We start from the raw sequence: 24,127 nt of genomic DNA, 5'->3' as shown, positions 1-24,127 counted from the left end.
GCCACTCTAGAAACAAAAACCCCAAGCCACAATGCACATTTGCAATGTATGAAGTTGAGGTGAAATCATTTAAAAGAGGTGCAAAGTAGTCCTTTTGGAGGAATGTGTTATGTAAAGCTTGGGATTAAAATCTTTTTTGATCCCTTCTTGCAAAACTCACTTGTTTATGGAATTTCACTGGTAAATTATAAAACAGCAGTCTCTTGTAGATAAACATATGCCTTGTATTTGGAAGATATTGAGAAAATGTGAATGTAGTCACCTGCTTTTTCAGATAGCACCCTAGAGCTCTAGGAATAATGAATGTAAGTATTTTATAGGTATGCTATATTGAAACATAAATATTGGGTCCTGGATAGCACTTAAATTTAACTTTCTTAATTTTCTAAAAGCTAAACAGCTAATGACACAAATGTATTTGAGATGGGCTTGGGTGGTCTTACAGGTACTAGTTCCTCTACACTTAGTAAAAAAGGTGTCAGTGATTTGTGTTCTTCAGCCATTAATTACAGGGATGTAATCATGCAAGTCAAAATAGTACATAAATCCAAAGCTATAAGCCATACTGAAGTACGTTCACATCTTAATTATTCCCTCTTTCCCCTGCCCAATACTAGCTTTTGAATTGCTTTAACTGTCTTCCACTAAGGTTTTCTACATATTTACACATCTCTTGTGATCTGATATACACTGACAGTGCCTCTCTCTTAGAGACCCTTTGAAACATCAAAAAAGACTTCTCTTTCTGCAAGACTTAAAAATACAGCATAAAGAAAACTGTAGGGTTAACTTATTCCATATCAGCCCATAGAAGTCAGGGGTTAAAGGACAAGCTTCTTAAAAGTTTTTTTTCTGTTCTACACAAAGTGAGTCCCTCAACCACATGCAGGACTTTAAATTCTAATTTTCTTCTTTACAGCTTATATCTGTTCAAACTAGGATTAGCACCGCAGATCCAGGACCTACTGGGAAAAGTAGACTTCACAGGTAACAAACTGCTTATCTAATCATATGTTAGATGGTTTCTTCACCCAGTAAATCTGCTAACGTTGTACATATTTTCTTCTATGGTCTTTCTCCTCCCGCAAGGTTGTTCTAAACACATTCTAATTAAATAGGTGGGAGGCTGTTATTTGAAATGAATGTTGGTCTGAAAAACAGAGGGAGTGAATGGCATGGAATACTTGTTGTGTCTTAGGTTGACTCAAAATGAGGAGGAAAACCAGCTAAGAAGCCCTGGCTACAAGCTCTTTCAAAACAATTGCACTGTATTTGTATGTATGGTAATTCATAATGAAATTCCTATGTTTTTCTTCTGATGTTCTTTCTCTTATGTGAACAGAGGAAGAAATCAGCAACATGCGAAAGGAGCTAGAGAAGTACGGGATACAGATGCCATCTTTTAGTAAAATTGGTGGGATTCTGGCCAGTGAATTATCAGTGGACGAAGCTGCATGTAAGTGTGGTTCTCACTCTGTTTTCTGCTGGATAATTTGACAGAATGCTAACAAAATATTTTCCGTGTTTCAATTCACCTTGTTTGCCACCTTTTAATAAATAACAAGAAAAACAAGCAAGTTTTCACTAGCACACTGCATCATTGCTACAAGACCTCTTAAATTTTTTCAGTCTGCATTTCTGAGTATCTCCACTGAACCACAGGAAGTGCTACCAGAAACAAAGATTTCTTGCAGTCTTTTGCATGGGTTTAATGTTTTGGTAGCCAGTGCTCCTCGAGAATGAATTGAGCTCTGTGTGTGCCCCTCTGCTACATAGGGGGCACAGTGGAGACAGCCATAGGAATGAGGTGCCTTCTCTGTGCCTCCTTCCTGCGTTGGGCTCTTGCAGTTTACCTCAAACAACCAATCACATTGCTGTGAGGACTCTTTCACATATGGTGGTGCATGCATGAAGGAACCACTTGCCTCCATGTGCAGCTTTCAATCTGTCTGACCACTGTTGTCACCCACAGTATGGTAGAACCCTGCTGAAGGACATGTACCGCTGGTGCAGCTGAAGTAAGCTTTTCCTTTTTAGCGGCACAGCTATGGTTCTTTGAGTCTGTACTGAACAGCTTTCACTGAAAAACAAAATTAAATGCTTTTTTGCTGCCCAAGCCTATCCACCTGTAAATCTGTTTTTTCTCCCAATTTCAGTTTTTGCTGAATGAAGTAACATATCTTAAAAAAAATAGTTTGAACTGAAATGACATGAAATGAAGTGTGTCCACTTAAATCCACACTTGAGCTCTAGTTATTTTGTTCAAAATCGTAGCCTTTTTCAGAGGGGCAAACTGAATAACAGAAGGGCTAGCTTGAGTATATTCAATGGCACAGTGAGTCATGGATCCAAACCAGTAACAGTATTGCAGACTGTGCATGGGGAACTGGAGAGGAATGAAGGCTGCATTATAATTAAGTTCCGTTGCAACTTGGTTAAACCTTGCAAAGTAGCGTAATTGAAACAAGCTGATTCACAATGTTATTTAGTGTGCTGAAATTTCCAGTCCTTAACTTAAAACACACTTCCTCATGTTGATTCAATTTGTCTGTGTTGTACATTTTGGAGCCTGCTATAGCTTAATATGTGCATGCTTCTGCAAAGCTAGGTCTTAAAATACTGCCTTTGGAAGTGGGGATGGTTTGTCTTCGTTTTTTAGCAAATTTTCAGTGATTTAGTGACTACCAAGCACTTTTCCAGTGACTGACTTTCCTTCCCTGAAGATGAAAGGGCTGCAACTTCCTTCTCTGAAAGCTTATTATAGAGTACGTAAGGTTTCCTTCTGAAGTATTTTCAGCCTTCCATAGAAAAGCAGGGTTTCCTGATGCTGGTTCTGTCTCTTTGGGCAAGGAGTGTGCTGTAGATAACATGCCCTGCCCCAGGACAGGAAACATCTGCGATGGGGATCCTTATGCACTAGTGAGGTTGGGTGGTGGAGATCCTGCCAGAGGAAAGAGTTTACCACCCTGTTTCTGACACGGAGCAAGGAAAAGCGGATATGAAGTGAAACAACTGCTGATGACTCCTGCTGCACTGTCAGTAATCGTAGAAATCAGCATGCGAAGAGTAAGATTAAGTGCTTTCAAACTGAATTTATTCTGCAAGTAATCCTCACTGTTATTCCATGCCTCCAGACTACTCTTTAAAGTCTAGTCAGGCTTCTCACTGTTGCTCTTGGTAGATGGGCTCACAACATCCACCAATACCTGTTCACACCTTTCCTAACCTTGAACCTATCTCTTGACTGCTTTTTGCTAGCTCCAATTATCAGTGAGGCCTTTTGCACAACTGTCAAGAGACTACATCCTCTCTGTGTTTTGTTATATGAGGATGTGGGGGTGATATTTGTGTCCAAGAATGGAAGTCTTCTCTTAGCCCCTCGAAGTTCATCTGAGTGTTCATTGAATCATAGAATATCTCGGGTTGAAAGGGACTTCAAGGATCCTCAAGTCCAAGTCCCTGCTCCTCACAGGACAACCTAAAACTAAACCATATGACTAAGAACAGGCTTGGTGCCGTGATCACTTTCCTGGGACCCTGTTGCAGCGACCAACCACCCTCTCAGTGAGGAACCTTTTCCTTGTGTCTAATCTGAACTTCCTTGTTAACTTCAGTGTCGAAGGAACCAGCATGTCTCTGCTTGCTTCTCCACCATGCCAGCTGCTTTTGTTTCCTATCTGATGCTGTGCTGAATGAGCTAGAGCAAAATCATTTTAGAACAACTTTTTCAGATTAATTTAATGCTAAGCAATGGATTATGTAGCTTCACTTCATGATTTGTTTGCCCATGTTGAATTTCCAACAGTCTGCTTTTCTGTTCCACTTTCATAAATCTGTATACCCTTTTTTCCTAAAAACTCAACTTTTCTAATTGTTGACAAGTATCCTTCATTTTTTTCATATACTGAAAGAAACCGAAGGATCTAAGCTCAGATATATAGACAGTCAGCGAAACAATCCAAAAAAGTGCTTTTTACTGGATGCTTTTCTCCAGTTTTGCAAAACTGTGCAAGGCCACATAGCATCTAAATACTGATAGAAATGGAAATACAGGATTTGTGGTTTTCCTCACACATCTCACTGATAGCATGAAAGTAAAATCTAGACGAGCTGCTGTGGTGATAAATGGGTAGCTACTGTGTTCCTCCTTTGCAGTAGGATCTTGATAAACATTTACAAAATATAATTCATTATATAGTAATGTCTGAAAAAACTTTAAGAGGAATGTGCTACCAGACAGTTGTCAGGGTGTCTGGCATGAAGGTCCAGATAAAATGTAGCTCTAGTGAAACTCCATCTAGACTGATCTTAGGGCCAAATGTGTGCTGGGAACACCCGGAAGGGGTGTGTTAGCCATTACTTTACATTACTTTACTAATTCAGATGCATGTGGTTTTGATTTTGCACATTCATGTAAACTTGCTATGTGAAAAAACAAGAGCATTTCTGACTCATAAAATCTTGGAGTCAAACGTTTGTTCAGTAGTTGAAGCTTTCTCAAAGGAAAGACTTAACACTTAAGTTTGTCAATGGCTGGGGTGAGTCCTAGGGCACTTCTTCCCCTTTTCCTGTGCCATAACATTTTGGGAACTCCACAGAGACCTTTGGATGTTCTTTTCCCCCCATTTAAGGTTTGCTGTTCTGTGCCTTTGCAGGTGACAGAATTAAGGACTATTACACTACCAGCTCTCTGGTTTCACAACTGCTCATGGAGACCTTCAGTTAGGAAGGGAGCCAGTTCATCCTAGGCAGGCTTAGAGATGGTGTGCAGGGCTGCACCCTGCCTCAGACGTCTTAACTATGTCTTCCAGAGAACAACTTTCATGGAGTTTGAATTTCCTTATTCTTGTGTAGTATCTTTCAGATATAGTTAGTTTAGACAATACTTTCATATGTCTCATACCTTCATGGAAACAAAAACAGCTTTAAAAGAAAAACTACCGAAAATGCTTTTGATTCCTGCATATAATTGCCTTGTAAATGACATAGGACTTCAACAATAAAATGCAACCCCTATTATATTTTCTGTCAGTAGAGTAGTAAACCCTAGCTGGGAGAACAGCAAACATGGAACATTCCACCTTTGAGCAAACAGCACTTCTGTTGCTGCCGTCTAGGGGGAGCGTTAGGAGCGGGGTGTTTGAAGGGGAATATGTAAATTGATGAACATACATCAAACATTCATTTCAAATAAAGCAGAATTGAAACACTGACAGTTTTGAATGTTCTGCTTCCTGAAATTCAGGATTGTGCTTTTAATTTTAGTGCATGCAGCAGTAATAGCAATTAACGAAGCTATTGAGAAAGGAATAGCTGAGCAAACTATTGAAAAACTGAGGAACCCAAACGCAATGTTGCTAAACGTGGATGAGGAACTTGCGCAGGAATATCAGAATGAACTCTCTGAAGCTAAAAGAAGAAAAGAATCAAACGCAAGACTTAAGGTAGTGGTATTATATTAGCACTCCTAGTATATATGTTCTTTCACATTGTGTCTTGTGTTGTAATATTACCATTTTAAAAATTAACTTTAATTTTAACAACTGGTGTAATTAGGAAAAAATCTTATAAGCTAAATAAGATAATGGCAATGCAACAAGCTGACAGCCAATTTTATAAGAATATGTTTACTATGAGTAGAAGTAGTTAACTTTGAACAAAGGATAAAATACTGGAAGACTAAAAACAAAAAGACTATCGACTACTTTTAAAACAGAAAATTTGTTTTTCTGAAGTTGCAAAAAGAATGATAATTTTTTGAGCATGAAGTATAACCTCTGTCATAAATCTTTAATGTGAAATTATTTGCTTTTTTACAAGAGAGCTAATGCTTTCCATAGTTGAAAATGCTTCTCTATGTTTACATGGCTATCTTACAGGAAGCAGAAAATGCTTCAAATATTGCTCAGCCATTTGCCATGAAGTGTTAACTTCTTTCGTTCACATCGTCAACAAATTCCTTTACAGATATGTCCAGCAAATATTTCAGCTGATGCAGTTTTAAGGAGTCCCACTAATACTTTTTCTCTCTGAAAGTTTTCGCATGTACTAGCTACAATTTTGTTTTCTTAGAACGGCACAATCTCTGAAGAAAGAGACGTCTATGAGGAGCTGCTGACGCAAGCTGAGATTCAAGGCAATATCAATAAGATAAACAGTAAGCCATTCTGGATCTGTTTGGAAGTGTGTACATAACATGATCTCCCAGATTCCAGCTGAACACTACCTGAATCCACATGAACAAACAAAATGTATCTGTGGAAACTTACCAAATATGCAGAAGTAGCTAATGTCTGTCTACAACAGCTCTTTCTTGCTGTTCCTTCTTTACTAATCTTTTGGGGGCTAATGTCTGTGTTTGTGTTTTTTGCTGTAAGGATTCCTCAGTTCAGAATCAAATACTTTATTACCTGCTGTCTTTCCTCACATTAAATCCTTTTGTGTGCAGAATACTGTAAATTTTGACCCCCTCTTCTATATAGAGCCAAAATTCATTTGTAAGCTTCCAGCTGGCTATGGTTGAACTGCTCCCACATGGGCTCACACAGAGCCAGAGACTTCCTTTGTAGGGCCAGTCTTGAAATAATAATCCTGTGCTGGATAAAAATTGCCACACTAGCTGGCTTTCACAAAAAGTGAGATGCTGGCAGCAATGGACTTCTTTTTCAAAACCGTTTTTGCTGTTTGTAAGCATTGTTTTCATTTCAGTTCACGTAGCTTTAGTCCAAGTGAATGAGGCTATTGACCAACAAGATGAAGTGGCACTGATGGCAGGTTTGAACCGTCCTGCTCTGAGCCTACTTGACGTTCTGCCACAAAATTCTTCATGGTACCTATTGCAATTGTGTGATTCTAAAGAACAGAAAATGCAGGTAATTGAATGGAACAGGTACTACACATCAGTTCACGGGTTTTTAGCTGATTTTAATCCAGAGAGAAATTACCTTTACTCTGCCTTCAGCACCACCTATGAAACACTTTTATAAAGTTATTAGAATAATTGATGTACTAATCAACACCAAAGTAGCTGCATTTGCTCTAAAGAGCATGGCGTCCCTGTAAGTAGTTACTAGGATGTAAGAAGAAAAACTGCAGTATAGCATGCAGCCCCTCATACTATGTTTACTTTGAAAATGAGTTATAACTTGAGTACAACAATAGGTAATGACTCAATATTAAGAGCAAATGAAAGAGTCAAGTGGGTTTTAAGGAGAAAATTCATCAATTTGAGTAGACAAAAGTCAGAGGGAAAGATTAATGCTGTGTTTACTGTGACATTGTATTTGATGCACAAGGGATAGTACAATCAAATCCTACTGTCCCATCAAGGTTTTTTTTGTCTCCCATCAAACTTAAAAGCATAATTAAATCTTTTTTTCTGATCTGTTAGATAGCAGGGGTTCCAAATATGCTCGACAAAAGTGAAATACAGAAAGAAGTTAGTGTTGCCAATGCGGAAGCTGAGGCTCACAAGCTTAGTGAGTAACTGTTTTAATACTCATTTTTCTACCGTCACCATTTAATGATTGTTAAGTTGATTAATTGAATCCACCATTTCTTGCACGTAAACAAGGTTTCTCAAACTGAAACCATATGCGTTGCTTTTTATTTTTGTAACTATTCTCTGTCACAATTGACAAGTCACCGATCTGTGCTGCATCGGATATACGCTCTGAGGTAGCCAATACATTTTTCTATGAATTACTGAAGCCACTGGTAAACACGTTGGCTAAAATTGAAGGTAATGCATGGCTTGATGGCTTGAACAAATATTTCAGTGCAGTATTAATCCTCACTTGGGAGTGATAACCAACCTGGTAGAATTACAGTAGAATGATCACAAGGAAGAATATTTTGCAATCACATCACAGAGAAAAATTATTCTCACTTTTAGACACTTGTATCTAAATCTAACCTGTTCTTAGCCTGCTAATAAGGTCACAAGACACAAGTTAGCTTGTGAAAATATAGTTAAGGGGATCTAAATTTGCAGTGCATGCTAAATTTGCTGCTTTTGAGTGGAAACCTCTTTGCTAGGAAGTTCAGCTTTCATTAAACTGCTGTCATTTCATGCTACGTCTGGGCATGGCTTAGTGGCTGTTTTGTCTCTGGTATTATTTCCAATGCTTTGTGTCCAGGGTGATTGCTTTTGTAATGTGATTTAAAGGCTGTACTGTGAGGTCAACTTAAGCCAGAAGATAAGTTTGACTTGCTACCTCAAGTATTAGCCTATTTCAGATTACTTAGGCATGGTGAGCAGTACTTTCTGTAAAAGTTTCTCCTTTACCAAAAGGAGATGAAGAGGGAAATCTCGATGTATGAAAAGTAGCAACAGCAATCTGGAGAGCAATTTATTTCTTATGTTTGGTTTGAAAACAAAAAAATAGCGGAATGTGAACGATGTAAATAGTGTTTTGCAAGTTGCATGTTCAGTTCTTGAATTAGAAGTCAGTAGCTAAGTTATTGACTACAGAGCTAGTCTTGTCTGTTTGTAGACTGACTCTTTTCTTCTTTACTCTTTTCTCTAAAAAAGCATGCACGCCATAGCTTTGAGAACCTTTCATTTTTCTAACCCCAGGAATAGCCAATAGAGAGAACCTTCAATAAAAACATGACCCCACCTAACTGTACTTCAGAGCAATTGAAATGAGAGGCCAGGGGCTTGTTTATGTGGGTCTGGTTACCTAGAAAGGTTTTCAAAGTCTGTGTTGTATCATAAGATCTGAGTGTCTCTGCATACATGAACTGTGGATGACGTCTCCTTCACAAGCAGTCTTGTACAGACCTGAGCAGTCTGTATGAGTGGTGTCTTGAGTGGTGACTAAAAACATTTGCTGGATCATGATACAGAAAAGCCTAGGATAAGGTAGAGGATGAGGGGGGTTATCTCGCTGATGGAAATAACATTTACATAATTGTCGTTCTTTGCTCTGCCACATGTGCTCTGACCTTCAGAGTTGTTTCCCTTTGCAAGAGCACAGTGGCCCCTTGTACAATATGTTGCTGGGTGTATCCTGGCGAGGGTTTCTTCAAAGCTGGCTCCTCCAGGTGTGCAATTATGGTTGTTATGACTAAGCTAAAGGGTGTTGCAAGGTTTCTGCAGCTGCCTAAGTGGGAAGTGGTTTTCAGCATTTTTCTGCTGGGGTTCAAAACTCTGCTGAAGTCAGTTTGGCAAAAAGTAAAGCAGGCAAGTTGTTCAGGTACCAAAAAGGGCTGTGTTCATTGTCATTTATGGTGGTCTGTTTAATTTTAAAATTGAGCTGTAGAGAAGGGGATAATTTGTAGGTGGCAGCACTTGAGGACTGGTAGACAAATGAGCAGGGGATGTCACACAGAGGAAACCCTAGAAGCTGTAGCATGTGGTTTTCAATCTGTTTAGCTACTGAAAATCCCAACATACCTGACTGATTTCTACCAGGCCTCCTGAAATAGACAATAAAAATCTCATTGATGTTGCAGGACAGGCTTGTTCTGTCTATCTGAATTAGGTCCTGCCAAAAGAGAAAAGGCAATGGAGAAAACATAGCATGGAAGGAAAGGAGCATTTGCGGTGAAGTAAGACTGAGGTGCTGGATCAGACGTGCCCAGCAGTACCTGGTGCAAGCAAACCCAGAAGGGATGTTAGGGCTTTCTGTGTACTAGGATGGGGTCAGCTCCTTGTCTTGGGTTAAAGGTCCAATAAGCAGTCTCTAATATCTAAAAGTCCAGAAACTTTGAAGTCCTCCAGTCGATTATTTGCTGCATACTTTTGAATAGACACTATTTTTGCAACATGCAGTAACTGTGTCTTGAAGACTCTCGCACAAATATGATTTTTCCTTAATGACAGAAAATTACATTCTTTGGAATAACCTTATTATCATCTACATGGCATAAAGAGCAACCGATGTGAAAATTAATAGGCTTTTCTTTCCCTGCTGTTCTCTAGAACTTATAGCAGTTGACAATATCAATACTGCAATTCGTAACTGTGATCCTAGTAAAACACTGGTTGCACTGATGAATCCGGAGGCACAGCTGCCTGTTGTTCACTCATTTGCTGCTGCTGTCTATCAGACTGAGCTGTTCACCCTCCAACAACAGAATGCTGTGGTAAGAGTGAAAAGCTTATGACCTGCTCACTGATGTTACGTAGCCAAACCATGAAAGAGCACAAAAATAGCATGTTGTTGTGTAAAATCAGACTTAATTCTCTTGCCATGGTGTTACATATTGCATGAATGGTTTTGGTTGAATAGGTAATATTGAGCCACTGGACTTGTTTCCTGACGTACTTAGCTCTGGCTGAACTCTTGTGTTGCAACAAATTGACTGACATTTTTTAATTGTTGCATGCTCTTAATGAGAACTAACTCTGGTTTAGGTATAATGTAGAATAGTAAACCCTGCTATGAGGGTAAGACCAGAATAGATAGGATTGTGGACAGAAGATGGAAAGGCTGAAGGGATGTGTAGCAAGCCCAGTAAGATCTACGTGTTAATTTGACATGCCTATGACTAGGAAATTTACCAGGCTTTTTAAATTAAGTCCATCTCCTTGATATCTAGACTGTGTAACTCAAAATTGTTGCACTGCTTATTTAGCTCCCTGACTGTGGTACATTATTGTCCTACAGAACTACCTGGCACATGATGAACTGTTTATTGCAGTAAAAATGTTGTCAGCTGTTGTGTTGCTAAACCAGGACTTGGAAAACAAGGACATCCTAACAATAAAGAATCATCTTGGAAACCCATGCATTGGCTTCAATAACCTAGAAGAGGAAAACTTTCTACGGTAAAGGTTCATTTTATCTTGTCTGGATGAGACTTGGCAACATCTGCAAAAGGATAAGTAGGCGTTTACTAGGTGGGCTGTCCTGTGCTGTGGCTATGAAGTTGAAAGAGCTGAAAGATAAATGTCCGTGTCATAAGTTAATAAGGGATAATGTGACAATTGCTGAATTAGTTGTATATCTGTAAGTATAAGCAATTGCACAACCTCAGATGTTTGAGGGCAGAGGATGTGTGAGGTGTGGGGAAAATATCCTCAGAAAGTAAATATTAAGATCTGACAAGATTTTTTGCAGACACTAAAACACATACCAACTTGCTGGAAATTGTTAATCAGTAACCCCTCTGCTATACTGAGAGAAGATCTTTAGAATGAGATAGTGTCTAGTGCTTTGAGGTCCCTTAAACTGTGGCTGGCCCTTTTCTTGCTTGAAAATTGTAAAAGTCTAAAAAATGCAGCATAGTCCTGTTTGCTGAAAAGCTGAGTATGATGCTGTGGCACATGAGCGTGTTCAACACTAAATTAGAGCCTTCACTCAGCTGTCAGCTGTTTGCACTGCCACATGCCTGACTCATCACAGACATGGGCTGCTACCTCTGTTCTTTTGTGTATCTGCAAAAAAACCCACCAGGGAACACTAAGATCTGTGTGATTCCTTCCTGAGCCTCCAGTGTGTCAGGAGAGTGTGGGACATGGCCAGTTCTTGCCTCAGTCATGGATGGTGGAAACCTCTAGGTGCTGCTGGAAGGCATTACTAGGCAAAAGAGACAGCAGTGGCTGAAGATCTTCACCAGGCTGCCAGGGGACATGAATCTGAGAGCAGCCCTTGCTAGGTGTCTCAAAGCTGGAAGGAGGGAAGTCAGGAAAGGAATAAGAGACCAGTGTTTTGGTTAGAGGGAGCAGAATAGCATAAGGTTGAGCAAAATTCATCTGCCTCTTGGCCTCTGCTAATGTGAGGTAGTGGTTGTGGCAAGAGAAGCAAACATTATAAATACACAGAAACAGGCCCCAAAGTGTCCAAGTGCAGCATTTGTAGCTGATGTTACTGTGACCTGATCTTTAGATTAAACTGCCAGTCAATACAAATGAAACACTAGGAATTAATTGGGCTAAAGAATAAAATAAAATTTTATTATGCTATTATGTAAATCTGTGCTGCCAACCATATGTTGAATATTGCTGGAAGCTTTGGTTGTGCAATACCACAGGGAATACAGTAGAGCTAGGAAAAGTTCAGTGAGGGAGATGGTGTTCAGTGACTTTCTACCAGAAAACATGAACTTGTTCGGAATGTATTTCCTAGAAAAAAGAATTTAGGGGAAGTAAGATGTAAGTCTGCAAAAAAGTGTTGTGGGGAAGGTTAGTAAAAGGTGCTAGCTTCTCTTAAAATGTCACTTTTAATTTTCTTATGAGAATTGGAATGATAAAAGATTGGACATTATTAAACCTAAAGCTTAAAATTTACATAAGGAACTGTTATCTCACAAAACACTTCAATAGCGGGACTCCGTCCTCAAGAATTTCAGATAACAGTAGATAAAGTAATGGGGCATAGCACTGTTTGCAACTATATAGTGGTATGTAGCCTCCAGCTCAGGAAGCCCTTAAATGCAGGCTTCTGGATGCTGGAAATCTGGCAAATCAGATCAGGAAATGATAATTCTCTCCTGCATCTTTTCTGTCAACTATTCATTTCTCAGGCTTCTGCTGGAAGTAGAACACAGGTATTTGATTTGACGTATTGTGGCATTTGTATGCTTGATTCAGAATATGAAAATTATTTAACTTATGTATATAAGTTTACTTTGCTGTGAAGGTTTCTAGCTCATCTTGATCTGTGATCCTTCTAAGAGTAGACACAGGTTACAGAGCCTGTGCTTGCAGGACCTTGAGTTTTGGGGAGAGGAGCATCATATTTTGTTCCCTTCCTCTGCCCATGTCTTGTCATCCTTCACATCAAGAGACCATGGAGGCATCCTGGTGCTAGGGCAGAAATTCTGGTCTTTGACTTAGTGTAGCAAGAAACCAAGCCTAGTTTCTCCCAAATTTGTCTGTAGTGCCATACAGCAAAACGTACGTCCAGTGCAGGTATTGGCAACATGGGATGATGGTAAGAAAAGTGCTCTGAGTTAGAGTACAGGGCCATTTTTTCAGATCCTGAAATGCACACCTAGAACAGCAAGGCAGCTTGCATATCTGTATAATTTCTGGCACATAAGAGTTGTCTGAAATTCATTCATTGAAAAAAGTACTGGGCTTTTTGATGGGTGATAAGTCTGACTAATTCTTTATGGCAGTTTATATATGAAATACATTTATGTATTTTATATCTTCTTATAGTTATGCTGATACACTATTGTCTATTAAGTCAGAGGCTTCATCTCAAGGCCAAGATTATTTAAGCTGGAATGATATCCAGAACTGCATTGATATGGTTAATATGCAAATTCAAGAAGAAACTGAAAGTAAGTAATTCTTGCTCTACATCCCCAATGGAGATGATAGTCTGGTCCTTGGCACATAAATTCATGTGCTGAATGGCCTTATACAGACACTCTTCAAGAAAGTGTTAAATAATTTTGAACACCAGTTGGTCTTTAAATATTGTTGAAGTATTCCTGGTTATATTTTGGCTGGCTGAAATGTGTTGTAGGGTCCCTGCCTTCTGTAGGGTAACAAATGCCATGGTTCCACCCATTTGGCGGTATCTTTCAGTATTTACACTGGATGGTGTCACTTCAGGGATTTTGCAGAAATTTTAAGCATATTGGGGGATAGGGGAAGAAATTACAGGCAGTGTCCTGTGGAAAATTTTTTTAATGTTAAATGATTTCCAAGCCCTCGTTTTTCACAATGGAGTTGGTAAGAAGTTATGCAGTGCAATTATCTGTTCTGCTCTCCTTTTAGGTAACTTGGTTTCCTGTCTGAGAGTAGCTTCTTATGCCTACTTTTTGTAATATAAATGGATTCAGAGATTATTTTTGAAGCTGAATATAACTGCATTGCTCTTAAAGGGTGGTATTCTATTAAATGTGATAGCTGGTCATTTGGGCTTCAAAAATGCTGAAGGACCAAGTTTCCTCAATGAATATAGAAGTATGATTTTTTTTAATTATTTTATTCTTTTTTCTTTTAATTAAAATTTGAGGTTATCGGGTTATGCCCAGTTTGCTGGAGCAAGGAAAGGGTAGGACAGCTTTCAGACTCCTTGCTATTTGGGAAGCAGCCTGCAGTATAATTTGAGAGCCTTTGTAAGGTGCAGGCTGTTTCCAGGGTGGCACTGATGCAAGGTGTGTGTGCCTTTTCCACACTGCCATTGGTCTCGTGCATACTACTGTTTCATACTGAGAAGAGAAGCTTTATATTACAGAAATACTAAAACTGGCTGGATTGTTGCTTCCTAAATCAAGTGGTTGCTGTGGACCCCTGTGGCTCATAATGTGTGCCTTCTGGCAAGGTGGGATGTGGAGCAGTTCATTTGACTGACAAAATTGTCTGAAGCTCTGCAGTCATTAGGAATTAAAATAGGCCTTAAGAAAGGTGATCTTGCATTAGGAGAGTCAGTCTTCAGTGCTAGGACAGCTGCACTTTGTTTCAGTGATACTGGTCTTTGCCTGGGAATGGTTATTTGTGGCAGAGAGGAGAGGATGAAGGGTAGCCTCTCTTTTCATAAAGAACCCCATATGTCTGCATCATTCCTTTTCGGTAGCACCCTGGAAAAATTGTTCATTCTCAAAGCCTTATGAGGGCGTGGATCTGTGACCCTGGCAGGTGGGCTGTGGTGGGTCTGGGAGAGACTTGGTGAGAATTATCTGCTACTGGCAGGGATGCCATCCCTTACAGGTGACAGGGAAGCCCTTGGCTGATGGCCTTCTGGGGTGGCTTTAGGGAGAAAGTACTTCAATGTGTTTCAGCACTGGGGGGGAGGGGGCAGGAGGAAGTTGATTTTAAAATGTTGAGACCAGTCTGAAGAAAATGAGTTAGAAGTTTTATTAAATACTGGGCCATGCTATCAATTGAATTCTTATAAGGTTAACATCATCAGATTGGTTATTCAAGGAATTGGAAATTTAAAGAAATGAGGTTAAGTTGTTGTGTAATGCTGTAGCTGGGAGGTCAGTATGTTTGTATTTGTTCAAATCAGAGTTTCATGTAATCTGGTATGAAATAACTTGAAGATCTGTCTTTCAGCACTGTAAGCTAATATGTAGGTGAGCATGTTTAGATGTGATGCCCAACATTTCCTTAAGCTTCATGTAGATACTCCTGTCCTGAAAGCAGGCAAGTCTGGTTTCTTCTTCTCAGTAAGGATAAATTTAATTTTTATGAAGAAGTAGATTCAGATGAACCAAGAACTGTTGCAGAAAGGAAAAATGTATGCCTTAATAGCTTCACATGACTATTTAAGCAAAAATAATTTAAAATCAGCTGCTGTCACTGCTTCTGCTTCTTGTTACTTGATTTTTCTGTTCACGTTACTGCTTTGTTTGTACCTGATATTTGATGAGTTGTATCTTTCTTTGATAACTGCAATTTTAATAGCTTTTCCATTTCATAGGAATCATTGCAATTAGCCACATTAATGAAGCAATTGACCAAGGGAGTCCTGAGAAAATTCTGGAAACTCTACTGTTACCCACAGCGAAGCTGCAAGATGTGAGACCAGTAAATGCAAGGCACTATCGGGATGTTCTGCACCACGCCAAAGCACAGAAATGCAAGGTCAGAGCTGTGACTGTTGCTGTTTGTCAGAAATGAAAAGCCATTTCTTTTCACCTAGATGTGTGTCCCTGTCCTGTTACCCCAACATTTGGATTAGCTGTGTCAATGGGATCGTAAATAAGCCAATGACAACAAACTGGCACTAAGTTTTCTTCCACTACAACTTATTTTGACTGGCAAAAGGGATTAATTCTTAATGTATTAATACCAAGATATATTCTGCATATGTGTCACTTCTGACTTGACATAACCTTGCTTATTGTTAATTCTGCTAGGTTGCTGCAGCTATTACAAAACATGAGCAGCAATGGCCCTGACATAGTTATGAATTTGTGCAAGGGTCAAATCATTAGATTGTGTCAAACAGGCAGTTCCTATATGAATAGGAACTGAGGCTTTTGCCAGAAAGGTGTCATAGTCATGCTGAAGGGGCCATAGTGTTCCTTAACAAATCGCTGCGGAGTACTTTGAGGAGTCTCGGTTGCTTAAATCTGTTGCTTTATAATAGTGGAGTTTCGTACATATTTTTCTGGTTTTATCAACAGCAAGCTGATAGTCTTGTATGTGCCTTCAGTTTAAATCTATCTCAGCAGAATATTGCTATCTGCTTCCCTAAAAGCAGTGCCCTGGTTAGCATCACAGCTCAGGGAAACGTAAACAAAGATCAGCCTAACAGCTTGCAGGATATGACTGAAGACAAGATTAGCTAAAGCTACTAGCACAGCAAGTAAAATACCCAGTGTTTGGAAAAGACACTTAAAAGTCACATCACATGTTCTTAAAGTGATACGGTCAGCTGGAGAAAGTCCCTGAACTTGCCACCTCACATGTGGTACCTGCTGTGAATCTGTGTTTCTGTAATCCACTGTCAGGACTTTCAAAAGGCAATTGCATATCTCAATTTCTTGCTTGGGTTCCCAGGTAAGGGCTGGTTTCACTGAGCCCTGGATGCTGAAGAGCCTCCTCCCTTGCCATACGTGCTGGGGAGGTTTTAGTGCATGCATGGAAGGGCCAGGGTTGGTATTTGCATGCAGAGGGTGTCTGTGCAGGTGGTGGCTCTGCAGTACTGGCCAAGGACATGCCAGACCCTTTGTGCATGCATGGCAAGCTGGGATGTCTCCAAGGCAGACTCCTGCAGCCCACAGGTGCCCACCTGCCTGCATACAGCAGCCCTGCCCTGGCTCACTCCTGCTGGCTGCTGCTGTGCTCCCCAGGTGTGAACCTGGTGCCTACTGCTGTCCCTGTGTGAATATGCCGATAGGAAGCAAATGGGTGTCTTCAAGCTTTGGAACAAAAATTACACATTTTCTTTGAAAATCTCCTTGAATTCTTCTCATTAAAAATTTTGTGGTGTTCCTAGAAGCTCCCGCTGGCCTTTCTCCTGAGGTATTTTGGTTTTGCAGTCCTTTGATAACTACTTAAAACATCATCTCTGCAAACAGGAACATTGCTCCTGTTTAAGAAGAGAGCAAGACATTGTACTATATGTGCTTCCAAAAGAAATACTCAGATGCTTTAATCAGACTTACTTTGTATGCTGGTCAATCACATGGACATCCTCATTCTTTAGGTAAAGATATGATTTAGATTGAACTTTCCTTAAAAAAAAAAATCCAAAGGGGATTGAAAAGATAGTTGTGTCCGCTTTTTCCAAGCCTTGTTTATAAAACAGGTCTGCCTTGAGTTGCATTTAACATGTTTTAAGAGTGAGCTGTGGTAGAAGGAAGTATTTGATTTACAAGGATCAGATAGGTCTCCCTGTTAACTTCCTGTGTTTCCCAGCATCTGGAAAAATATTGGTCAGTCCTGCTCACTTATTCTAACCAGTCTGCTGTCACGTTCCTGTAGCTGTAGTGGCTTTAGGGCAGCAGAGTCTGTACCCAAATCTCCCAGTACACATTACAGGTCTTCATCCTAGATCACACCTATTTGTTCCTTGCTTGAAACTGAAAAGGTAAATATGGAATCTATTTATTCCTGTAATCTTAAACCACAGCTTCTAACAGTTCTCACGACCATTTCAAACCAAGCATATTCAGGTCCTTGTAATGAGAAACCCTGTGGTAAGGGAATATATTATGGATACCTGAAAAGTTAAACAGATGTGCCAAACTCTGAAGTGGTTCCTATGTTATTTTATTTTTTGAGTGATAGGCACACAGGTTTTAGAGTTAGGTTCATGGTTTTTATATTTACAACAGTTGCATGACATCTGGATTATTTTAAGGTGATCTTTAAAGTCTGTTCTTGTGCATGTTGAGGGAATGGCATGATTAAAACTAATTTGAACTAGGAACCAGAAGAAATTGAAGAGGAGTCTTGCCAGGCTGCAAATTCCTTGAAGACTTTTTCCAGTGCAAATTATTTAATTTAAAGTTTTTTACAGTACTATTATCAAACTGATGTAAAACACTTTCTCTCATCACTGTCTTACATGCTGTAGTTACAAATACAAATACCAACTACTGAGCTCGTTTTGTTGGACTTATACTCAGTATGTATGTAGCTACTGAGTTTCTGTAAATGTAGAAGCTGACACTTTGCTTTTTTAATGCGGACAATCAATCATAACTAGCTCCAGTATTTGTAACACTGTAGGCATTTCCTGTGAGGATGTGGAAATAGAGAATTCTACAAAGTGTCTTCCCTGTTTTGCTTACCAAGCGGGAATAATACATGCCTGGATTCACACTGATAAGGGTTAGCTCCCAGCAGTCCTCATGGGCTAGAGGAGTGCAGGCACTGAGGAAGTGGAAGAACAAGTCTTCAGTGCAAAGCTGGTTAAGCAGCCTCGTAGGAGATGCTGCCTTGGAAGTGTCGGGCTCTGTGTCTGCAGCTATAGATTTACAGCTCCTTGAACCTGTGGGGACTCTGGCTCTCTAGTTTTCAACATGCAGCGCAGTATTTGCTCTTGGCTGTGTGACAGGGAGCTTCTGCAAAGCTTAATGACTCCTGGACACTTAGAAAATGCTTTTACTTGTTCCCATTTCCACTGGGCCAAAAACTTGTTTTCGCATCACTGTTCCAGCAGTGATTGTAGGCTGAGAGCTAACTTGAAGTATTTAGAAATCATGAACAGGCCGAAGAGTACTGTTCAGATATTGATTCCCATTCTGGTGTTCAGGGGCTGTGATGACTGATATTCTGGTTTCTTCTCTGTGGCCGTGAAAGTTGTAATCTCAGAAGGAAATGAAAGTTCAGAGCCACTTCCCTGAATCTAGGTACACCAGATGTTGTAATACATGTGATAAAATTATAGGCCTGGATAAGTGTATTTCTGAAGATATTCCTTTTGTGGTGTGTGGAAGGAAATAAATTTTACGGAGAATGTGGTTGTTAACACTTTAAATTTTTAAGTTAAATTGTTGCACCTGAGATTTGTTGCTACCTGGGTTAATACTACACAAAATCATAATTCCAATAATATAAATATAGAACTAAATTCATTTTTCCCTGGATATTTTAACCATTGTTAGATAAATATTGGATTGACTTCTAATTTTTGACATCAGAAAATAAAGGAAAGGGTCAAAACAACTGTTTAAGCTGCTAAGGCATAAAGCAATTAGATAAAAAGAGTACAACTCATCTCTATTGTAGTAGTAATAGTTGATGTGGTGGATAATAAGGATAATATTGCTTGGCACAAAGCAAATAGCAAAGATGGTAAGGATCAATAGGCTGACTTTAACATACCAGAACCATTCATTAGTCTTGAGTGTCTGTATAATTGAGACATAGCAGAAAACAATGGTTGCAAGAGGTATTAAAAACCCAAAGATAACTAAAGAAACATAGTAGTAGAACTGGAAGGAAGATACAGTTTCACAGGTGTTGTGCACATCATGGCAGGTATAAATGTCCAGCTGTTTCACGTAATAGCTTTGTTGCATTATGCAGAGTGGGAGCATGTACAAGAAGACTATGGCCCACACGGTAGCGCAGACAGTGATGGCATAGGCACGTTTTGGCAGGCTCTTGTAGGTGAAGGGGTGAACGATGGCCACGTAGCGGCTGACACTGATGCACGTAAGCAGCAGAATGGAGCAGTACATGTTGCCATAAAACACCGCAGTGGTAGTTCGACACATCATTTCCCCAAAAATCCAGTTGTTCCCATTGATGTGGTACGCTATTTTGAAGGGCAGCACAATGCAGAAAAGCAGATCAGAAACTGCCAGGTTTGCGTAGAGGATGGCAGTGCACACAGACCGGATCCTGAAGAGCAGCATCCACAAAATGATGGCATTGGAAGGCACACCCAATAAAACAGCACTGAGGTAGACGGTGGGTATTAGCTTCGTGCTCAGAGAACTGGTCAGGTACTCCAGTGTAGTATTGTTTACTTCTGTTAAAGTGGAGTCATTTGACTTTTTTGAAGAGCACTTGTGTTCTCTGATATGAATGGTTGTTGTCTCCCCTTCCATAGCATAAGGGGGGATGTAGTCATAGTCTCTTGCTGAAATTCCACGGAAAGTCTTGATAAGAGACACTGTTTTAATTGCAGAGCTATTCAGTGAAAATTCTGAAGCTTAAAAAAAAGTTAAAACTGTTAAAAATGGGAAACTACTGCAATAGCAATATAATGCACCTTCAGGTATGGAGAAAGATAAACATTTCCATGAGAAAAGTAATATACGTTTAAAAGATTTGGTGGCATTCTCCTTTGCATTTGATGTTCATACCAAATGTACTCAAGGAGGATCTTCACTTTGTCATCTCACTCCCATCCTTGAAAATTTAGCATGAATTCAGCGTTAAGCTGACCTTTCTGCATTTTGCATGTTTTCGATAATCTTTGATAAAAATTACGCTTGTCTAATCTTTATCACCTGTAGATAGTTTTTTTTCAGTAGCAGTGACGGGAATTCATCACGTAAGCAGCAGCCTTGGTGTAGGCTTGATCAGAATTTCCAAAGCAAACAGTGGCATTAACCTTGTCACTTCATCAATAAAATGCATGACTGCAAAAGATGCAAAAAGTGCTGTCTTGCCTAGCACAGGCTGAAACTTTCATATTAAAAAATTGAAATTACCCTCAATTTTTTAGTCTCACATACCAAATTAACGTTATTCAGCTTCTGACTAAAGCAAACCAGATCTTTTCAGCTTCTCATGCGTGAGGAAGGGCAGTTAGTCTTAAGAACTGAAAACAAATGCCTGGACTGGTATTAGATCAAACTTATTGGTAAATGAATAAAATTTTTCATGCAGCAGGAAAATTTTCAGTGACCAAATATTGTTAGCATGTGGGCAAAGCTAATGATGCCACTTTTACTAATGCCTGTTCCTCAGTCTTTAGTAGAGAACTTTGTAGACACGTTGACATTTCCAGATGAAGCACAGATATCAAAATATCTTCTAAACCCATGTGTTACAAAACAGGTTTTGCAGAATAAACAGCTATGTAATTTTACCATTTAAAACTTCTTAGCTGCGTTTGCAAAAAGACTTGGTGTAAAGCTTACAGAATGGATCTTGAAACTGGAATTCAGAAGCAAACTGAAATTTGGATGAAAACCTGTGCGTTCTTCTTTTACCATTCCATATTGGAATAAAATATGGAAAACAGTTTTATCAGTGTTTACTGGCCGATCTAAGGTAGAATGTTTTGAAATTATCATTAGTAGCCTGCATCCCTTTTTAAATAATTTTCTGGATGGTTAATTCAGAAAATTAATTTTAGTCACTGTTTGAGACATATATGTGCATGCCCGTGCATTCTGTGTATATATAAAACAGCTTTTCAAAATGAGCTTGCTTTGAAAACAGCTTTAATTCTAGTGAGAAAAAAAATAGGCCTATTTGATCATTTCCTTTGGTTATTTTTGTCACAATAGTTATCTGAGCATTTCCTTCTAATAACAGCATCTATGAAGTCATAATTCTGCTGAATGTTTTAAAGCAGAAACTCTACAGGTTTAAAATTATCATATCACTACAGAAATACTAGAGATAAGATCCATTTTCAGTAAGTGAAGTCAGATCGCATAAATAAAATTCCTTATAGAAAGTGACTGGGGGGAGGTAAGTTGTCACTGAAATAGAAGAATAAAAATCTGCCTTAAGCAAGACTTCCCAATTTTCTGTAATGTGTGTACAACCCTTTCAAGTTAGTGAAGCGCCAACTTTATCAAGAAGCCCAGGTTATCGACTAAAGTATGGGATAGATACAGAAAGGAGGACTCACCTGTTGTGAAAAGATTGGAGGTGAGAGAGAGCAGTCCAGTGAAAACCAGTATCTTCATCGTAGTAGGTGAAATCCAGCTAGCCAAACAACGATGCTGCTCTAGTTCATCTTGAGGCATTTTGTGGGGATGTTTCTTCCCCGTGGTAAAGGGACTAAAGAATGATTGATCTGTCCTCCAGAAGCATCCTGTAAGCATGAGGTTTATGGCAAGGAACTAGTTTGTTCTTTGTCTACTACAGCAAGAGGGTGTGACGAATCCAAATATGCACACATGACTCAGTTTCAGCCTCTGCCCAACACAGAGATAAAATTGCTTTACAGCAGTGATTTAACTCCTAATTTACCACAAGCCTGAAGCCTATGTGGGGTGTTCTACTCGAACCTGTACATACAGATACTTGGTAAAAGGTGTTTTCTGGAAAAATCAAAGGGTGTGTTTAGTAAACCTCAAGGGTCTCATTCACAGACCAAAATGCCACGTTGCTGAACTCCGTACCCTTCTCAAGGAAGAAGCCAGGCTTGGAGAAGTGTGATGATCTTGGCTTAGCAAATGCAAAGGCAAAAGCAAGCCACACGTAGAAATGTGCCTTAAGAAAAGTGTGCTCTGCTGTGTCTTTTACCTCCCTACCAGCTGTTAGCTGTCTGTGCTCCTTCAGCCTGGCTGCCGGCTGTGCTCAGGCAGTTCCCACCCCTCCACAGCCTGCAGCCTCTAAAACTTTTCGCCTGTTTTCATCTTCTCTTTTGTTGATCCCTTCCTTTTTCTCTGCTTGGCTGTTTTTTTTATTAATTATATTTTCCTTGAATGTCAAGTAACGGCAGCTTGCTCTAGCAGACAAAATTCCCCAAGTCTTGGTCTGCCTTCCAACCTAGCAGCAAGGCTCGGCATAAGCTGTACTTGGCTCCAGAGCAGTAATTGTCTGTTCTTGTGTTTGGTGTGTAAAAGCTGGACATCAGATAAGGAATAAGAATTTTTAGTTTCTCAGTCCTTTTCTCAAAATTGTCAGCTGTAGTTTGGGAAATCATTGTACATTCTCTCAAGTGGTAACTGTAACTTCCGTGTTAGGAAAAACTTGCTCTGTGTCCGCTGTCATGCAATTACCCTGATACTACTTGATTTTATTTAGATATTCTGCCACCTTCTTTACATATATGATGGAAACTGGACAGTCTGTCTTTAGGGGGTTTTACCCTGTTTTCTTTTTGTCATTTCCACAGGTAACAGACTTACTGCTTTTTTGGCCTGGAGTTGGGCACAAAACCAGGGATATTAATAGTGAAGATGGTTCTCTGTCCATACTGTTTTAGTTTGAGAGAGTTTCTGGGTTTTTTTCCTGAAATATGTCTATATATGCCTAGATCTTTATTGAATCAGTACATTCCAGTTTCTCTCATTGGTCTATTATAGACCTGGTGCTTGCTTTTCTTTAGAATGATTTTTTTTTTTTCCCACCACCACTAGATTTTTAATGTAACTTTAGCTGTGAAATCCTACTTTCTCAGCTGAACTGCTGGCTCACCTGTGAACCCCAGCAGCCAGAGCAGGGTTGGTTAGTGGGGATGCTGAGCCCACTCTCCTGCACCTTCTACTTTAACTTGGGTTTAAGGCCGTGTACTGTTAACCTGTAAGAAGAGTGAGAGCTGCTCTGCTGCTCAATTCCTGAAACATTTACCACCTGAGCTAAGTTATTGTTACTAAACTTGAGCTGTTATTTTCTAATGTAATATGTATTCAGGTGTACACGCAGATCCTTTCAGAATAAGGAATCCTGAAAGAAGGCCAGCTTCCTGCAGTGTTCTGCTTTCTGCTCTTCATGTGCTATTACAGTGCTGCCTGATAACATGTGGCTTTATTTGACACTCGGATTACATTGCGTATTTATCATGGAAATGAAAATGTTTCTAGCTTCACTTAAAATTTTTATTGATCATTAGCAGGATGGTGTCTTCTATACATGAAAACTTTCAGGACTTTGTATTTGAAAAGGAGTTTATTCAAGTCAGTAAATAGAATATGGATGTGTTTTACTGCTGATTTTTAAGGAGTCAAATTCTTGTTCGTGTCCAAGGGCTTCACAAGAGAAGACTGTATATCAGAGCTCTATCAGTACGTTCAGGCAACTTCTGTTATAATTCATTTTTTTCAAGTCTTTCCTCTATTCTTTTTCCAGGAATCACAAGATGAATCAGCGCTTCTTTGGCTGGATGAAATACAAAAAGGAATCAGTGATGCTAATAACAATATAAAAGAAGCAGTAATCTGTAAGTATTAACCTGCAACTGCATTGCTTTTGTTAGTCTTGAAAAACTGAAATTGATAATCTATTTCTTTTCACTTCGGGGAAATGTGACAGCCCTTTTAAAAAAAATCAAAAGAAATGAATGTGTGTTCTTTGTCATACTGAAATTAGGGTGATTTAGATCTCTGGGGTGGTGTGATTTTA

The 24,127-nt window shown here is 39.4% G+C and overlaps 2 protein-coding genes across 9 annotated transcripts in view; one reads left to right on the top strand and one right to left on the bottom strand.

Annotated features, from left to right (window-relative positions):
• Window positions 1-24,127, top strand: part of IQGAP2 (IQ motif containing GTPase activating protein 2) — a 127,928-nt gene that overhangs the window by 72,154 nt on the left and 31,647 nt on the right. For 2 of the 8 annotated variants that reach the window (XM_055698659.1, XM_055698661.1), the window contains exons 6-16: window positions 920-987; window positions 1,343-1,456; window positions 5,266-5,447; window positions 6,073-6,157; window positions 6,709-6,872; window positions 7,391-7,478; window positions 9,929-10,092; window positions 10,617-10,777; window positions 13,115-13,239; window positions 15,333-15,496; window positions 23,855-23,945. In XM_055698659.1, the coding sequence (XP_055554634.1) occupies window positions 920-987; window positions 1,343-1,456; window positions 5,266-5,447; window positions 6,073-6,157; window positions 6,709-6,872; window positions 7,391-7,478; window positions 9,929-10,092; window positions 10,617-10,777; window positions 13,115-13,239; window positions 15,333-15,496; window positions 23,855-23,945 (1,406 nt within the window). The remainder of the gene's footprint in view (window positions 1-919; window positions 988-1,342; window positions 1,457-5,265; window positions 5,448-6,072; window positions 6,158-6,708; window positions 6,873-7,390; window positions 7,479-9,928; window positions 10,093-10,616; window positions 10,778-13,114; window positions 13,240-15,332; window positions 15,497-23,854; window positions 23,946-24,127) is intronic. The other 6 variants (XM_055698660.1, XM_055698663.1, XM_055698662.1 and 3 more) reach the window with 6 other exon arrangements.
• On the bottom strand, window positions 17,617-21,988 carry F2RL2 (coagulation factor II thrombin receptor like 2). The gene is made up of 2 exons (XM_014281166.3): window positions 21,687-21,988; window positions 17,617-20,027 (listed from the first exon to the last, which is right to left on the bottom strand). The coding sequence occupies exons 1-2, from the start codon at window positions 21,880-21,882 to the stop codon at window positions 18,940-18,942; spliced, it is 1,284 nt and encodes a 427-aa protein (XP_014136641.3). The 5' UTR covers window positions 21,883-21,988; the 3' UTR covers window positions 17,617-18,939.

The sequence above is a fragment of the Falco cherrug genome, chromosome Z (genome assembly GCF_023634085.1).
Source record: "Falco cherrug isolate bFalChe1 chromosome Z, bFalChe1.pri, whole genome shotgun sequence".
Lineage (NCBI taxonomy): Eukaryota > Metazoa > Chordata > Aves > Falconiformes > Falconidae > Falco > Falco cherrug.
Note: the sequence above shows the minus strand (reverse complement) of the source record. Positions and strands in the feature narration are given on the sequence as shown.